This window comes from Dermacentor albipictus, chromosome 5 (genome assembly GCF_038994185.2).
Source record: "Dermacentor albipictus isolate Rhodes 1998 colony chromosome 5, USDA_Dalb.pri_finalv2, whole genome shotgun sequence".
NCBI classification, from domain to species: domain Eukaryota; kingdom Metazoa; phylum Arthropoda; class Arachnida; order Ixodida; family Ixodidae; genus Dermacentor; species Dermacentor albipictus.
In genome coordinates, this window is record NC_091825.1 from 48,999,396 (window position 1) to 49,017,412 (window position 18,017).

The following is an 18,017-nucleotide window of genomic DNA, read 5'->3' on the forward strand; positions in this document are numbered from 1 at the left end:
AAGGCTTTCACGTTGGTCAGGCATGATACTTGTGATTCGCCGTGCGCCTGGTTCATTTAGCTAAAACTTATTTTGTTTTCCTACAAAAATTAGTTGTCGAATACACTGAAGCCTTTTGTGAGTGAAGAGAGACCACTCGGGATGAAATGCGTCAGAAAGGCTGACCGAAAATTTGAAAAGTACACCTACGTATTTGTAGAAGGTCGCGTTATTACCTTTGTCTTCCTATTCCTTTTAAAGGCGGGTTTTTTAGTTATCTACCGGGCCATACAACTGAGCTGCTATACCATTTAACCACTGAAAAACGTTGCCCTTAAACGAGTTTAGAACTCAGATGTCACGAGGCCAGTGTTGGTCACCAGACATCCTCGTCCTACAAACACAGTGAACCACAGCAACAAACCTTGAAACTCGTCGTCCTAGAAATGTCAAAAGTTCGGTGGATGTAAAGAACGTCTGCTATGTTCATCACAGTCAGTATTGGTCTGGCGCAATTTAAGCTCTAAATATTTGTCCCTGACGATGTGCTCCGCCTCACCTCAGTAGAATTTACATCTCTACAGCGTCGCTTTAAATGCAGGAATAAGTCGAATAAAGCTGTCCAAGTTCCCGAAGGCCTAACACTTGCCTTTAGTTTGACAACACAGGGTTCACCGAAAACAGCGACGTTAATGCGACACAAATAGTTTGGACACTCTATGATGCCGCTTATTTCCCTAGAATATTCCGCGTTCGCCTAAGCTATCTTGTTTGGCCTGTATACTCGTATTGTCTTCAACTCAAACGAACTTTCAAGAAGCCTATGTTAGGCTTTGACGCTTTCTCTTTTCGTGTGTAGTGTTGACGCGGCACTGTGTATCTTGTAGGTTGCGGTTGCCTAGTGCGACGCAGTAGCGCGCAGTTTTCATTAATTAAAAAGTGACACAGGTTGATTCACATTCCAGACGATTCAATATCTCTTACGTCATGTTGTCCAAGAAATAAAAAGTAATAATAATGAACACTTTCTCTAATACAGAAGCAAGGTTTGAGTACGGGCTAGTTGGTATTCCATGGTATCAATCGTCACTTACAGCGCTACATAGACGGAGGACAAAAAAGGACGACGTAGACAAGCGCTGACTTCCAACTGATTTTTATTTTCAGAAACAAACGTATATACCCTGAAGCACCAGGGTATATACGTTTGTTTCTGAACATAAAAATCAATCATTTGGAAGTCAGCGCTTGTCTACGTCGTCCTTTTTTGTCCTCCGTCTATGTATGCGCTGTAAGTGACGATTGATACCATCTAATACAGAGACGGTTTAGCACAGCCAGAACAAGCAATGCTTCGTTTCAAACTGCAGCAGCAATGACAGATGTAATGCCGATTAGGACATTGCTTTTGTAATTACCACTTCTACAGGCCTACATTCCTTTAAGACGTCCTTCAGCTAACATGTAGCACAGGGACTTCCCCGCGGATAGGGCAAGCAGGCGTGATGTTTAAATGAGCACATATTGGCGACAGAAATACTTAGAAAACAAACGGCACAGTAAAAGCTAGTCGAGCGGGAACAGAATATGTAGAAGCTCTTTTGAAGGTCAGTGAAAGGTAGCCAGAGAAACATGGGTGATTTCCCGAAGAAAATGAAAGGTTATCGATTCTATCGGAGCACGATTGAAAGAAAGCCAAAAAAGAATGGATCGGCAAGGGGTACAAATGGGGATGGATAAATGTGGCGTACGCTATTTCGGTTGCATACTTAATGTGTGGAGTTCTGCACATGTTTTCATTCACGATGCCTTAGGACAGAACAACCAAGCGGTCATTTGAACTGTTTATGCCTGTTATTTGTATATATGTTTTTCTGGACAGATGTGTGACATACCATAGTGACGTACTTTAAAAAAATAGCAAGAAATAAACTTTTCAGGACGCTAATCGTGGCTGTCTGCCATTAAAAGTTCAGGAATAAATATCTCTCTATTAGAAGAATGCAATATTATCTTTAGTAAATGCCTTCAGCCGCGGGCTGCAGTCTGATTTTTGCAGTGCGTAGCCTTTGAAGACACTCGATTTTAGTCCAAATTTAGAGAGAATAATAACTTCGAGGTATTCACTAGAAAAATTTGTCCGCGAAATGTATGAACGGTGCAAGTTTTATTTGGTTCAGTATTCTAATTTCAGTACCGCTAGAAAGAAACTTACGTTGGAGACGAATCACAATTTTGCGCACTTTCTCAACGAGTAGATTGGATGGGATGCTACTGCTGTAGTATTTAGCAAACGAACAATCTTTATATCCTCACTGTGTCAAATTGTACCGTTGCGTTTTTTCGTCGTAATGTTGACAATGTCGTGGGGCCACAATCATACTCGTTAATTAAGCTGCTTGTCTTTTGCGACACGCACCCAGTTATCAGCTTTTTTTCGTTACGATAGTATGGGCTGAAAAAAATCGTCTTTCATTGTCGTCTCTACTCTCCTGAAAATTTATTCTGACGTAAAGCAAGTAGTCCGGTGGTTTTTAACGTCGTCGCGCTCAACGTATACCCTTGAGTGAGCTAAGCATATTTTACGTGATTCAATACCTAATCCGTGGGTGCAAGGAAGCTACTAGTCAGCAAGAACTGCGCGAAATAATACCACTGCACACTAGCTAACCAAATCTGGAGTGCTGAAGAAATTTCGTTGTCTTAGACACTGCAGCGGCACAGGAAAGTTATCTGGAGTCAATACTGTATAGGCACCAATCGATCAAAAACGAACATAAGTGTGCCCATTTTGATGCGAACAAGGCAAATTACCCACATATGGACGCTTAGTGCGCCAGCGCTTGTGGCAATGTTACCGAGTTCTTGTTCGGTGCAAGTAAGAACTTCGCAGGCCACTCAGAGGCGCATTCCAAGCCGCGATGAGCCTGGCAAGGTTCCAAAGCGCTAGCGTACTTGTGTCGCGTGTGAGCTGCGAACTTGCCTGCTCCGGGCGGCAGTCGAGCGTTTCCGACAGGCACGAGTGAGCAGAGGCACGTGCCCGAAGGACCACTAAGAATTCTGATCTCACTGCTGCCTCGATCGTGCGCACTGGCTGTACGGTTGCAGTGCGAGGCGACGCGCCGAAAAGGAGGTCTGGCACTGCGGAACCTGCGTTAAGGGTGCTGCATTCATCTGGCACGAAACTTGGAACCACAAAAGTCTCACCAAGTTGGCACATATTTATACTAAGGAAAGGAGGAGGACGCTCGTGGCGCTTTTCTTGTGGTCCGTGCTGTGCGCACACTCGCTTTTCCTACCACTAAATGTCTAGTATTCACCGTCGCTTGGAAGGCTTTGTGGCAGCGAACTTACTACTGTGAACAGTAGTGGGTTTTTCAGCCTGTTTTGCATTTGTAATCAACATGCTGTTTTGAAAGATCTTCATGAATAACGCGTACTCTTCCTCCTAGCGGGTGTACTCTCAGACCCATAACGTCTTTAGCAAATGGCGTAAAGTATCCACAAGAGAGTTTGTATCCAAACATGTGAATCCACATTACTACGATGGTTTCTTGGTCTTCAGGGCAATGGCACATGTGAACTTTTTACAAGCAAATTCAAATTCATTTGAGATTTTGCAGGGTTGTGAAACGCGAGCTTCCATGATCACAGATTTTATAACGGCCGTTTTCAACACGTTCAAGCTTATTATGTTAAACGTAGGAAACATTAAAGAGTGATGGTAAAGGAGTGAGTGGTCTTTGAGTTGTGCAGAACGGCAAAAGTAAATCAGCCCACTGGTAGCTATATCTGTAGAAGGCATTAGGTTCCGACTTAAGAGCTTTATTTTTAGTTGTCAAGGTTTAAATATTTTGTGTGCGAAATCTATTCGCTCTTTTTCGCAACTGCGAAATATCCAAGGCAGCGTGCACGTAAACCTTCAATATTATGCGATCAAATAGATTTAGAGCAGCGCAGAAGGAAACACTACATTAAGTTTATTGATACCGCGTCTGCATATGCGAATAGCTGAGTTTCAGCTTCAAAAGGAATGTAATAAACGAAGTGGGACGGTTTCAGAGCCTTTATTCCACCCTGTCAACTCCCTCTTGAAAAACGCAATTGATGAGCGTCTTTTGGCTGCCTCAGAATCGTTGCTTCCTAAAATTGCAATGCACTTGTGTGTAAGCAATGGGGCAATATGGCAAGTTTCGCGAAAACATGTCTTAGAAAATTACCCGTGGAAGTAAGAATGCCGTGAAATAAGTGACGTCAAACCGACGTCATGCGCGTCGTGGTTAAAACACGAAAATAGGAAATGATATTGTCTGAATGTCGCATTCTGTACTAGCAATTATTATTTCTTTTTAAAAGCGTTGATATAGGCCAAGCGTTCAACACGATACATTGTAGCTTTTTAATAGGTTGTGTGTGTGCCCCTTTGCGTTTCTGAAGAAGCCGTTCCTCGAGTGGCGGAATGCAGCTTCCTCAAAAACAAAATGATCCTGTGCACGTTTCTGTGTCTAATGTACGTAATGTGCGCAAATGCTGGACAAAAGTGCCTGCACGTTTTGATAAACACTGACGTGTGGTCCTATGCACTATCGCCTCGCCTTAAGCGACAGAAGCGCTATGACCGCTGTCTGACGTCATATTCGCTTCTGCTTTCCTGGCTATAAAATCACAAGCTTGTTGCCACAAATAGCGGCAGATCTTTTTTACGTGCGGTTGGTATCGCTGGATCAAGTTAAACACCATGGTCTGCTTACTCTCGTAGCAGACGCTAATGAACTGGACTGGTCTAATGAGCATTACGCCGATACCCATGTCATAAAACGGTCGCCACCATTCACGACCGTTCTCACGAACGTTCAATGATCTGCGATGCCGGCACTTTCTTGATCGTTGTATAAACTACGGCACCGCGGCAGGTGTAAACACCAATGCAACAGGTCGCAAATCGTGCAATGCACCGTTAAAAAAAAACAAGAAAAAAAAGAAACATTTATTGCCTTCTTTTCTGAACACAGCCAACTTTTCATGTCTAACTCTTATGCAGTTTGCTTAATTTCAAAATTTAATTTCGTTTAATTTTCAACACACGATGAACAACAACTGCTCATTGCCACTGGGATACAAATGAGCAAATTAAACGGAGGCATCGCTGAAAAAAAAAGCCTGCTCACCGACTTTCCGAGTGTGCAAAGTGGGAATTAGGGAAGGAAATCGCTCATGTCATTACAAAGTAATGTAGAATAAGATGTACTTAACATATAACTCTAGTACGTGGAAAGGTTTCTGTACTTATGCATTCTGTATTTCCCGGGCGCCTGTTTCAGCAAACAGCCTAAATGACATCTTGACACCCGTACAGACTTCTGATTAGAAACGCTAAGAACTCAGTCAATATATAGATACACCGCACCCAGCCACTATTACCGTACTCAGAGAAGAGCGCCCAGCACAATCGAAATGCTTCACGGGATTTCTTTCAAGGAAAAGTGTGCATGCAATATAAATGGCCTGCAGCAAGGACGGGCGATACTGCAGGAAAACGGGGAACTGTCATGAGACCGTTTGAGCATGTCAATAAATGTGAATTTGCTCTGTCGCCACCTCTTGACAGTCGCGGGATTTCTTTCCTTGCATATAATGTCTGGGTGCATGATACGTTCATTTTCAGCAGAGCCATCCATCCCTTGTTAACATACGTTCTGAGTAGCACGCGAATTTATGTTTCCAATCTCTAAGGTGATATGATCGTGAATCATAGGTGAATAAACTTTGGAGAAAATATTCTGGTTAATAGTTTACGCAAAAGTCATATTCAGTGCATTTTCCCCAATTAAACAAGAGTGTACCCGCACACCTTTGTTTGCGCTCTGTTTTGAAATGGTTTATTAGCTATTTACAGACACGGCGCCTTATCTGTTCACGTGTGCATGCAGCAAATAATCCGTTTCGCATCTCAAGTGAGAATAATCAACGTAAGCGAGATTACGTTTCAAACATGCGTACACATCTCAAAGAACTGGTCAATAAGTGAAAGTATAGGCAAAGAGAAAAAGGTGTTTCTATTCTTACCGTGCGACTTCAGTTTACATTCCTATCTTGGGCTGTGTATTCGATGATTAAGGAATTTAGATACTCGAGTAGTCCGTGGCAGTTAAAAGTTCGGCAGAACGTCTAAACCAATTTTCTTGCCCGAGCACCACCCGCCGTGGCTGCTTAGTGGCTATGGTCTTGGGCTGCTAAGCACGAAGGCACGGGATCGAGACCTGGCCACGGCGGCCGCATTTATATGAGCGCGAAATGCGAAAGCACCCGTGTACTTAGATTTAGGTGCACGTTAAAGAACCCCGGGTGGTCGAAATTTCCGGAGCTACCCGCTGCAGAGTGCCTCGTAATCAGATAGGGGTTTTGGCATGTAAAACCCCATAATTTTTTTTTTGCCCGAGCACCCACCCCTGACCCTGGCTCTTGTTTGCTATCCAGCAGCACAAGCACATCACATAGATCACATAGATAAGCTTCTTAAGCCCATTTCAGGTACTGACTATATGAAAATATCGCATCCACGAGGTATTTTTTCGTTGGCGGCTACAATTATGGCGCGATGACACTTATGATGCGCAGAAACGCCGTAGTATTCGGGGCTGAGGGCTATTGCGTTGGTTCACGTACATCTAGCCATCACGGACCCGACGACTGGCTCAGAGGGCATCGGTGAGCCCATGCGGGTGCTATACTCTGTAAAAAAGAAGAGGAAAAAAACATGCCTGGACACCGAGAAAAAGCCGAAGCCGTAACAAATAGATGTATTTGCCAGTCTGCTATATTACGTCATAGATGCACTCTGTGAGGTCTTTGCTAATGAATGTATAAGTACTGAAAGATTAGTTGAAAACACGTTGCACCCTATGCTCACAACGAACGTGATCAAGTTGTGGCTTACAGAAAATGCATGCTTCGATGTCTACGTCAACATCTATTGTCCCACCTCCTTTTCAAAATATTCAAATGTCCTTACTGATGGTTCGCTTTTACACCCGGAGTTAGGTATTGGGGGAAAAAAATAGATATTCCCTTTGAGCTCAAGAGTAACTTTTGCAAAACAAGCATACAGAAGAATTCTGTGCGAAACCAGCCGAGTTTACGGCACATCCTCGTATTGCGGTGAGCCAATGTCCACGTCTATAGCACGGGAACATAGCACGACGGCGTCGAAAATGAGCTCGTGTCTACATCTAGCGAGCGCACTGCGTAAGATAGCATATATGATAGATGAATTCACCTACTGAAGGCATGTACGGCTGGCACGTTCAGACAATGCGCCGTGCTAGATCATTATTCCCGTTCGGACCAATGAAATACGCTAAAATATACTTACGTTGCCTATGATCAATGACGGATGACGTTATGCCTTCGTCGATAGATGAGGGACAATGTGTCGTCATGCAACATGACGCAGATTAGGAACGTGTTTTCTTTGTTTAATAATCCTAGGGAAAGATCATTGCTGATCCCGTTGACCCCCATCCGGAAGCTCTGGTTGTCCGCTGAGAATAGTTTATGAAGCAGGGGTCCATGTTAGAAAAAATTAGTTTGAAATGTGTGCTGACGTATGAGCCGGATTGAGATTTGCGTGCCCTCCGATTGATTCGACCGCAGATCAGGTACGCCGAAACGTCACTGAGCATCAGGCTACACATGAGCGAATTATATTACAAATATGATAAATTAACCATCACGTTGTGGAAAAAATACCCTTCACGGAAAGCGCAACTATGCTTTAGCCTTGCTGCTCAGGAACAATTTGCCTTTACTTAGTGCCTCCCAAAAGATCGTGCCAAGCGCATGTCGCAAACCTCAGTTCCTTGAGACTATAAACGTAGGATAGGTCATGCACAACACGTTCTGTAGGTAACTTTTGTTGTGTCTGCATAAAACTGGCCTTCATGCCTACATGTAATTTTAGCCTGAAGTGAGCCGCGTGGCCAACCCCAAGGGAAAAAAAATAACCCTTAGTGCACACGCCCTAGACGTGTATGCTAGTTGTATTTTTCTTATATTTATTGCTTCAAATGAATAATTATTGATGTCATGAATGAAGGTGCACTAAGCTGAACGGCGGCTTTCGTGAAGGCTCCACGGTCCCGCGCATATCTTTCCCTTGCACATTTACTTGATGTATAGGATGTACCTTTGAGTAAACATAAATGTCTCCATCACAAAAGTACATGCTTTTATATTACTATCATTTTAATGGTGTTTCCTTCTAAACGTATGTATTATGACCAAGTGCTCGGGAAGTTGTTCCCAAAGATTTTCGTTTGGCACATAGTCTTTAGAGTTGCTGGTACCTTCTGGAAGTAAGCTCTGAAGCACGCTACGCGCAGATTCACGCTGCCATTACGGTGTCAATCAGGTCGCTCTCAAGGGCTGCTTAGCGCTGAACTTGCGCAAAAATAAAGATAAGGGGCACTAAAATACAGCTAACAACCACTGGTTTCTAGTGCCCTCTTTCCTTGCATCTCTTCGTTGGATGAGTTGCAGTTTAAAAATAAGGTGTTCTCTTTTAAAGCAGCGGAGAAGCGCTTAAGTGGCAGCAACACACACAAAAAAACCTTTATTCCAGACAGCAGCGCACTTTTGCAGATAAGGCCGCAGATGCCGTTCAAGCACACGTCATCGATGGCGCAACCTTATCAGACCGCGTCGCCGATACTCAACACAAAATAAGATAACTTGTTGGTAGTCAGCATGTAGTACATTACCTCTTTCTTCTCATTGTGTTTCTCACATAAGTTCCCCACCGGATTTTCTGACATGAGTTTCTCATATATAGTTTCTGCTCTCACATGCTGTCTCTAGAGCAAAAGCCGGGCGATAAAAATGGCAACCCTAAATTCACTGCCATGTAGCGGCCTCCTATTTTTGTAACTAAAGGTATTCAAAGTATGATACAAAAACAAGCATTGATAGATAGCACGTACTTGTCTAAACTGTGTAAAGTTGACTGCATACATATTGTAGAGAAAGATCCCACGGCTGATTATAAAATTGTGATGTAAATTTACAGCGCGTGTAGGGTAGGTTTACATGTTCCTGAACTAGATGGCGCCACCATACGGTAGGAGGCTCGGGATTACGTTGATTTTGAGCCTCGTCTGAATTGCAGCTCGAGTTCTGCGAGTTCGTGCCTGAACGGAGTAGCAACTTTTTAGATTGTGTAGTAAAGCGCGGGAACAAGCACTCGTTTTTCTTGCGTCCTTTCTCCCTGCTTCGCGCTGTACCACACAATCTCAAATGGAAAACCAACTAGCCTAAACCAGCACCCTTCTAAGGAGTTGCAACATGGCGGCCCCCCTGCGGTTACCGATTTCAGGGCGCGCGTGCTATGGGGAGTTTTTCTTTTGGAGTTGGGCATGCTTCCATTCTCCCGGCTTTTCGTGCTTTTTCCGCCATGTAGCCTTACCAAAGAGCGCAACTTCGGACTCATTTCTGTTGATGAGGGAAGAAAAGTTGATGCTGGGGTTACTCGCACGGTCCAATGCTTTCCTTGTATAACGGAATCGTATTTACTTTGCAGGCGAAGTCGACAGTATGGCGGAACTCAAAACCACGGTTCATCACGCACTGCCACAGGAAGGAAATACGAGGTCGAAGATGGACGGAGAAATTGTAAGTGCAGGCAGGAAGACCCTTTCGCTCAGGTTTGCGTCACGCCAAATTGAAAACCCGATAATTTTGTTTGTTTAGGGCGGGCAGCTTTTTGAATAACGCTCTTGCAGCACCTTCTTTTTCAATTTTACTGTAAGTTGGTCGAAGGTAGTAACCGCAAGGTGACTTATTTTGGAATTTTTTCTCATCATGTCATTGTCACCTCTCTCAGAGGTGGCTAGGTGTTGCAGAGCTTTGCCTCCGCCCTTATCACTCGCGAGTGGTAGCTGTATCTATGGCAAATAGCATACGGCAAGCGCGTAAGGTTCATGTTTATCGCGTTTATCGAATTTGAATTCGCTTTCAGTGTAATCTGTCTGCGCATGCTTATAATTTTCATGCTCACAGGTTGTGCACGCGTATACGGTGTGTCAGTTCTACTAGTATCTGGGATGATGGACAAGCCAATTAGGAGAGAATTCCTTGTTTCTACTCGTTACGGTGACTCAGTAGCTGCGAAGTTCAGATGCCGATGCGTTCGTGGTCGCGGCTTCGAATCTTTTCTGGCAGCTGCATACTGATGGAGCCAAATGAATGAAAGAAGCAGGCAGACTTCAGTTCACAGCTACGTAAAGCGAAGCATTCCTGGTCTGATTTACTCGTGATCCATGAGTGTGCACATGAAGTTTTCGTGGCAAAAATGTAACTAATAAATAACGGCATGTTACACGAAAAATTTGTTGTATTTGCAGTGAAATATAGGCAGGTTGGATATTAAATACGTATATTTACATGCAGTAGATCATACGTATATTATTTGTTCAAACTTTCATTGGTGATCTATAGTGTCGTTTTTCACTCGTCGTGCTTCTGATGCATTGGTTTCTTCTAGTGAAACTGCGGATCGAAACGCGCCGAGTGTCCCAACGCGTTGGCTTGCCCAGTAGATAGGGGGTTCGATGCCGCTTGTTGAACGATGCATCCGGGGCGTTCGGCGTTAGAGGCCAGATACGTATACGATAAATTGCGTGCAACGCGGCATGAAAGCTTCGCTCTAAATGCGCCAAGGTTCATTATTTATGCGCTCATCAAGAAACCGAGGTGGTCAAAATTATTACGCGGCCCTTCACTACGGCGTCATCCATTACCCACTGGATAGTTACGGACCGTAAGCAACACAATAAAAAATAAAAAGAATGATAGTCTCGCCCGAAGAGCGAAGCATTGACAGCGATAAGATGATTTAGCGTTGGGATTGAACTGCTCGCACGGTGTTCTAACTACACGCGGGCGGGGCTATATACGGACGCGACGTACGTCGGTGTGCCAAAATTTCTGACACACTTGAATGCTTTAACACGCCGTGTAGGGCCTGGAATGACATCGCACAAGTATCACTGCGATGCCCGTTAAGAGTGACCCCAGTGAAATTACATCACTTTCAGGTTGTCAGCACAAATCTTGCTTTACACTTTTTTATAGCGTGACAATATTTAAGGTAAACAGCGTACGCGGCAAAACAAATGTATTGGGACCTTTTGTTTTCCCGCTACAACTACCAAAAAATCTGAGGAATAATTCAGGAAAAAAGTCAATGACCTGGTGTGAGGAATATTCGCGGTTGAATAGTATATCGGCTGTATTTCATATGACAGACATAAACATGTACCACACATACACATAAATATATACGGAACACCACGTCGACGTCGGCGGCTGAAATTGACTTGGTGTGTTCCTATAATTGCTATTGCAATAACAAAAAGAATGCCTGTTCGTGTTACCAGAGCTTTGAAAGTGGCTTCGGGTACGAGACTCTCAAGGCGCCACCCGTAAAGAGAACTGTAATTGAAATACAGAGAAAAATAGAACAGAACAAAACAAATTGAACACGTGTACTGAAAATCAGCAGCACAAAAAGATGTAATACACTGCTCAAAATTGGAAACTGAGGCTTTCGTAAGTGTTTAATGCCCTTGAAAGTAGCCCTTTCATGTAGTGGTTGCACTAAGGTCTTGTCTACAAATAAAAAAAAAACCGTCACTGCCGCTTGTTAATTATAAGCGGCAGACCATGGTTGGAGACTACCACAACAGCAGTTGCGAGTCACTACAAAAACGCTCAATTTAATGTAAAATGCCATGCCAGTGAATCTCTATTTTGAGCTAATTTGTGCACCAATGTATGTGTAAAACGTACAGTGTCCCCTCTTTTCTGCCAGACACGTAGCCGGTAAAATATACTTTCAATTCTGAACATACGCGCAAATTCTGGACACATCACTCATTGTTCCACAAAACGACACACCCCTTTACATAACGCTCCGAAAACCTCAACTTGATCGGTTGCGTTTGATTCGCAGAGATTATTACACTAAACAAGCTGATAAGAATATTGAGCAATGCGAAAAGGCAATGCAAACCTTTTGCGGCAATCGGACCATTACACTCACACTTCCCTTGGTCACCGCTCAAGCGCCCGAATCTTGGGGCCGACATGAGAACATCTGCAAATCCGTTGCTCTCATTTCGATGGCAGCGAAAAGAAAACAAAGAACAAAGGAAACACCCCCGTGTAATGTCTATTGGGCGCGTGTTAACGAACCCAAGGTGGTCAAAGTTTATCCGGCGTCCGCCACTACGGCATGCCTCAAAATCAAATCATGGTTTAAGCGCATAAGACCCCTGCATATATGTGTTTTATTACTTATCTTCACATTCGTGCACACAGCCAGTTGACGCGGGCCGACTAGTTCTTATTGCGAGCGGCGATGACCTTCTTCAGCCACGCGCGGCTACATGCGATTGTCGTGCCGCTAAAGAAACGATGCGACTGCGCTTTGAAAACTGTGATTTTGAAGTATAACTCCGAAACAGACGCGCGGTTTGACGGAAGTGAAAGCAGAGGCAATATAGTTTCCGCGTTGAGATCACGACAGCTCTGGAATGTACGTTTCCAGGAATAATATATATATATATATTTTTTTTTGCTGTGGAAAAATATGACCATTGTCATGGCTTTCCCTGGCTGACATTTCGTAAGCGTTTTGGTTCAACGGAAATATACCAACACCCACACACATACACACACAAACACGTAGAGAGAGGAAAAAAAAGCAACCGAAAGAAAGATTACCGCTGGAGGCGTGATGGCCCCCAACGTCTTGGGCATTCGGGATCATTCGAATTACTCGGCACTTCCATGTTTATTGTCTATGCAATGAGACAAAGTTTGAGGCAGTGTGCCCATTCGCGGCCCCAAGAGACGTTGGTGATTAAGTACACAAGTTTTGCTTTTAATAGCTTTCAATGCCTACAGCGCACTATATGCGAGCATTGTATTGTGAATCTCTTGATTATACAGGCGAGAACTCGTTACAATATGACGCACGAAAATGCAAGCGGGAACTAAATGCTGTTGACAACTGCGGCGCAAGTTTGGGCTTCGACGCATGTCGGATTTTCGAACCAGAAGAAAAAGCGCTGTGATGCTTAATGTGCACTTTCTTGCGAGTATTTCATTCTCATCAATTTTTTTTTTATTTTGCTTCAGGCTACGTCCCACGCCCCTGTACACTCGCACTATTATTTCTGACGGCTATTTTTCTTCTTCAGCTAGCTTGTGTCATGCCTTGTTCGTGCCGTTTTTGGCCTTGTATTTCCTGCATTTCATAACCCAACGGGAAAGAAGAGAACAAAACTACCGCAGCCGTAGGCGCGCTATGCTCCAGTGGGTCTCGGACAGCAAAACTGCACCTTCAATGGCTGTGCGGGCAAAATAGAAAGAAATTCGGAGTCGCTCGCCAGAGAAGTCCTTCGTGAAGCGGCCGGTTGTGTCTTTTCATATTGTTCGCAATGTTACTTAGAAGCACTACGAAAAAGAACCATTCGGAGAAGAGTAAGTTAAATGGATAAGGTACTACTCCATTTCGACTAGCTTCCTTATTGGCACACCTCTGATACATAATAAAGCAAAACCAAAGTAATGAGGGTGCACAGTCTGCATGTCATGACCTCGCGGCGCTGCCCATTCACCTCACGCAAGAGCTGGGGCGCCAGCGCGACAGCGGGTGTTCGCTTTCGCCCGCTCTGCTCCGTCGAGGCGCGCACGTGACGTAGCCTCGCAGCCAATGGGAATTCAGGGTCCGTTTCGCTGCTGCAGACGCCGGATTTTTCGCTCAATGGCAATCTGAAGGTTTCGCACTAAAAAAAGAAGGGAAGAAGGCTGACTACACAGGCAGAGCGCTGTTATGCAAATGAAATCATGGGTTTAAAAGAAGGCAGCCGTACGCTAGATTCAATCCTAATCCCCAGTTTGTTTTACAAACCAATTCATACTTTACACCGCGCCGATCTGATTATCCGCTGTAATTCCAAACCCGCTTCGATTACACACTCATGCATAGTCACTGATATGAATGCGAGGTAGTGTTCCTGTCAGTTTATTCAGCCATTTGCGAGAGCTAGCTCATTTACTCAGTCAATTTCTCTTCCAGACAATTCCAGCTTCTCCTTCCTTGAAGCTTTGATCATGAGCCACCTTTTATCGCATGCATTGCAGTTATGTTATTTAAGCGTCGTGAATACGTCACACTAGTGGCGGCATCTCCTTCGCGCGGCTAGCCAGGTAAATACTTTAATAATATGTAATTCCATTCTAACCAAGTGAACGAGGCATGCGCAATGATCCGAGGAACATTGTGACTTAAAAAGCATCCCGGGAATACGCGTGTGCAAAAGGCAGAGATATATCCAAGAGAAGGAGGCTTGGGTAGAAGCGCGACAAAAAAAAAATATTAATAACTGTCTGTACCTGAGACAGCGAAACAAAAGAACGGAGGAGAGCGGGGAGGTTAAGTGGAAAGAAAATTTGGTAAACTTGGAGGTGTCTCTATGTATGCGTGTTTTTTAAAATTTTTTTAGCGTTTTCCTTTCTGTCATTTTTCTAACCCCTATCTCCCATCCCCAGTGTAGGGTAGCAAACCGGAGACTGATATCTGGTTAAGCTCCCTGCCTTTCCTCTTCATCTCTTTCTCTCTCTAGGTAAAATTAGGTCACCTAAACTTTCCATCAGTATTCTGTGGCAAGGAAGTCTCTGTAGCAGTCCAGATACAAAGGGAGAACTACCCTTATATACGTGTAAACATAATTCGAACAACACCAACGCAGCTAACTGAAAGATAAATCTACATTTCAATTAAACTGGACGATAATCGAAGCAAGAAACCAGGGAGTAAGTGCGGTGGCACTCATTCAATGAAGCTTCTGCTGACACGTGCTTTAATGAAGATCTCACGTTGGAGTCGCTTTTTTCGTTTTCCTTTCTTTTATTGTGGAGAGCACTTATTGTCCCACTCCTCTGAGCTCGTTATCCGCACCTGCCGAGCTTTCCAGTGAAATGACGAACTTGTTATGCTGAACGGGGTGCAACGAGCACGGAAATTCAGACTCCGCGCCGAGACCTTCCAGGGAAACTGCGCTGTTTTCCTTGCTGAGTAATGGAGATAGTGATGTGTCGAGGTATGTCACACACAGAAGAAACTATCATTATGTCATTTGTGAGAAGGGCATCGCAATGACAGGAAAAAGAAAATGTGTTGTCAGCCAAAATTTCTTCCTACTGCCCATAGTATACGAAGTTTTGCCAGCCTGCAGATACACCACGTTCCGCAATAAAGGAACGAGAGGAAGATGTCTTTGTGTTGATGCAGAAAGGCTTTAGGGTGTATGTTTTACTACTTGTTCATCTAAGGCATCGACATCGACATATAGGAAGGTACGGCGAAACAAAGTAGCACACTGTGCTACTGAAGTTACATAAACAGGAATAAACGACCTCAAAAAGGCTGGCCAATGTTTCGATAGGCGGACCTATTTTTGTCAAAAGCAGGTTTGTTTTCCTCAGTGGGTTAGGTTGACAAGGACGGCTTTGACGAGGATAGGTTAACCTATTTAAACATTGACCAGCCTTTCTGAGGCCCTCCACATTCTACACTGAAATATCTAAATAGCAGCTCCAGACTACCGGTTATATAGCAGTGACGTGAGTTCATTATGTTTGTTTACATGTTTTCACTCCATGAAAATGCCGAAGGAATGTCACCAAGGGAAACAAAAACGAAAAATAAAGTAGAGTAGTAGTGCAGGTTAGCGAAGCTTGAAAGCACGCGACACCGCGTCTTCCTTCAGGGGAACGTTGAAATAACATTTTTTTTTTCATAGTATTCAAAGAAGTGTGCGCAGCGATGGAGTTCTCTAGACTCTAAGCATAATGTTCTAGCTTAGGTCTTATTGGAGGATGGTGGCTACCGTACTCGGCGATAGCGTGACTGCGACATCTACCGACGCAGAAGCACCAGTCCGAAGCAAATTATGACACGGAACGCTAGAGGCGTCGACATGAAAAAAAAAGGAAAGAAAGGAAAGGAAGAAATGAACAAACGAAAAAAAACGAGGGAAAGAAAACCGACGCACGTAAACATCAATTACTGCCGAAAGCTCCTCGCCATAGCACCGTGTCGTGTCACGAAATTTCGTGAAAGTGGCTATACTCGTCATGGATTGTGCGACTGCTGTAATTGGTTGTTTTTGACGCTGCAAAGATACACAGGCGCTGCGACAGAAGGTTCAGATTTCAGAAGGTTCTGAATTTGCCATTTTAATAATTTCATACCGTATCTAGTACTTGTTTTAATCTTTACGATGCTTTTCTTTCTGAAATAATATGGTGTTTCCGTATTTGTACAAGTATAAAAGAACAGCTCACAATTTGATTTTAGTTCGAGAAAAATCATTTCCAACAAACGCTGTTTATACAACATTTCTATATGAAGTATCTGGTTCTCGGCAAAGTATGGGGATGTATATCATGACTAAATATATTCTGAATGAATCGTATACTTTTCTTCTGTCGTCGGCAGTTCAGAAGTGCACGACTGAATGCGCTGCTGTATTAGCAGACACGGTACACGCCGCGTGCCTTATCACTTCAGAATCAACACTGCGCAGGTGCGCAAAGCAAAGTATAAGGAAATACATATTTCCAATACCATCGCCCTATACTTTCGTTGGACTTTCATCACAAACAAATGGTCGGAACTTCTTTCGGGTGTAGACTAATAACTCGTTCTGCGTGAGAATTCCCTCAGGGATTTATTATACTCCGTACTGGAGTGCACTTACTGCTATTGCGCAGAAATAGAGCAGGTCTGCTCCGTCTAGGAGTACGAGAGCTCCCGAAAGTAGAGTTCTTCGTTCGCCTTCAGACTGCCCTCCTGGCCTACGAAGGGGTGCCACAGTGAGCGAGACGCGTGATACAAGGAGGAGAAGTCAGCCTTCGTAAAATGACCCCGTAGAATTGGAGATCGCAGGGAGAGACTTTGGTCCTGCATTGGACATAAATAGGCTGATGATTATGATGATTACCTCGATTACGTCGTCTACTCTGGAATAGACGAGAATTGCCGGGAATACACGGGAATAGACCGCTAACTTCTTGATCGAGCCGTCCAATTTTCAAGAACTCGAAAAGGGGAGACCGCGCCCTCGCCACAAGGCTTGGCTCGCGAGGCAAACAGACGGGGCGCACGGCCCGCCCAATGCATTGTTGCCTCCCCTCGCAGGCGTGGCCCGATGTCCCGGCGAGTCAGAGTCGCCCGTGTCTGAACTCGCAGTGCATGAAACCCGAGGCGGTGTTCCGCCGTCAGCGCGTCCGACGCAGCGGTTTCAGCCGCAACCACAGCGACAGCAGCAGCAGCGGCCGCAGCAACAGCGCCAGCAGCGTGGTGGTCACTCTCGCGGTGGTTCCTTTCTGGGCGCAGTCGGTTCGCCGGCGGTCGTCTCCTCGCGCATGTCGGCGTGTCCCGTGGAAGTGCGGGACAACAAGGGCGTCGTCGAGAGCCCCAACTTCCCGGACACGTACCCGCCCAACACGGACTGCTTCTCGGTGCTTCGGGTCAAGCCCGGGGACGTGGTGGCCCTCAAGTTCGAGACGCTCTTCATGGAGAGGAACCCGCGCTGCTCGTCGGACTACGTCGAAATCTTCGACGGCCCTACCTTCGGTAAGCAGCACGCTTCGGGTGCGGTGTCACATGGCTCTTTTCTTGTGTTTGTACACGCAAAAGCAGATCCTCGCCCCCCCCCCCCCCCCCCAAAGAAAAATACAGATCTGCAGACGTTTTTTGTCTGACGTCGTGTGAACACAACGTAGGGATACTGTTCTTTCCACACCTATATCTTAGCACTATTTGTCATGTAGCGACTGTAAACGTTCACCAAGCAGTGAACTTGAACAATCTGAACCAAATAAACCAAGTAAATTGCAACTGTTGAAGGTTCTTTCATAAATATGACAAGTCGTATACGGAAAAATTCCCAAAACGGGATAACGTTCTA

At 44.6% G+C, this 18,017-nt stretch overlaps 1 protein-coding gene across 7 annotated transcripts in view; it reads left to right on the top strand.

The window, feature by feature from the left end:
- LOC135899231 (mannan-binding lectin serine protease 1-like) overlaps positions 1 to 18,017 on the top strand; it is a 117,113-nt gene that overhangs the window by 51,333 nt on the left and 47,763 nt on the right. For 3 of the 7 annotated variants that reach the window (XM_065428499.1, XM_065428500.2, XM_065428501.2), the window contains exons 2-3: positions 9,554 to 9,645; positions 17,444 to 17,683. In XM_065428499.1, the coding sequence (XP_065284571.1) occupies positions 9,554 to 9,645; positions 17,444 to 17,683 (332 nt within the window). Of the gene's footprint in view, positions 1 to 9,553; positions 9,646 to 17,245; positions 17,684 to 18,017 lie in introns of all 7 variants that reach the window. The other 4 variants (XM_065428495.1, XM_065428496.2, XM_065428497.1 and 1 more) reach the window with 2 other exon arrangements.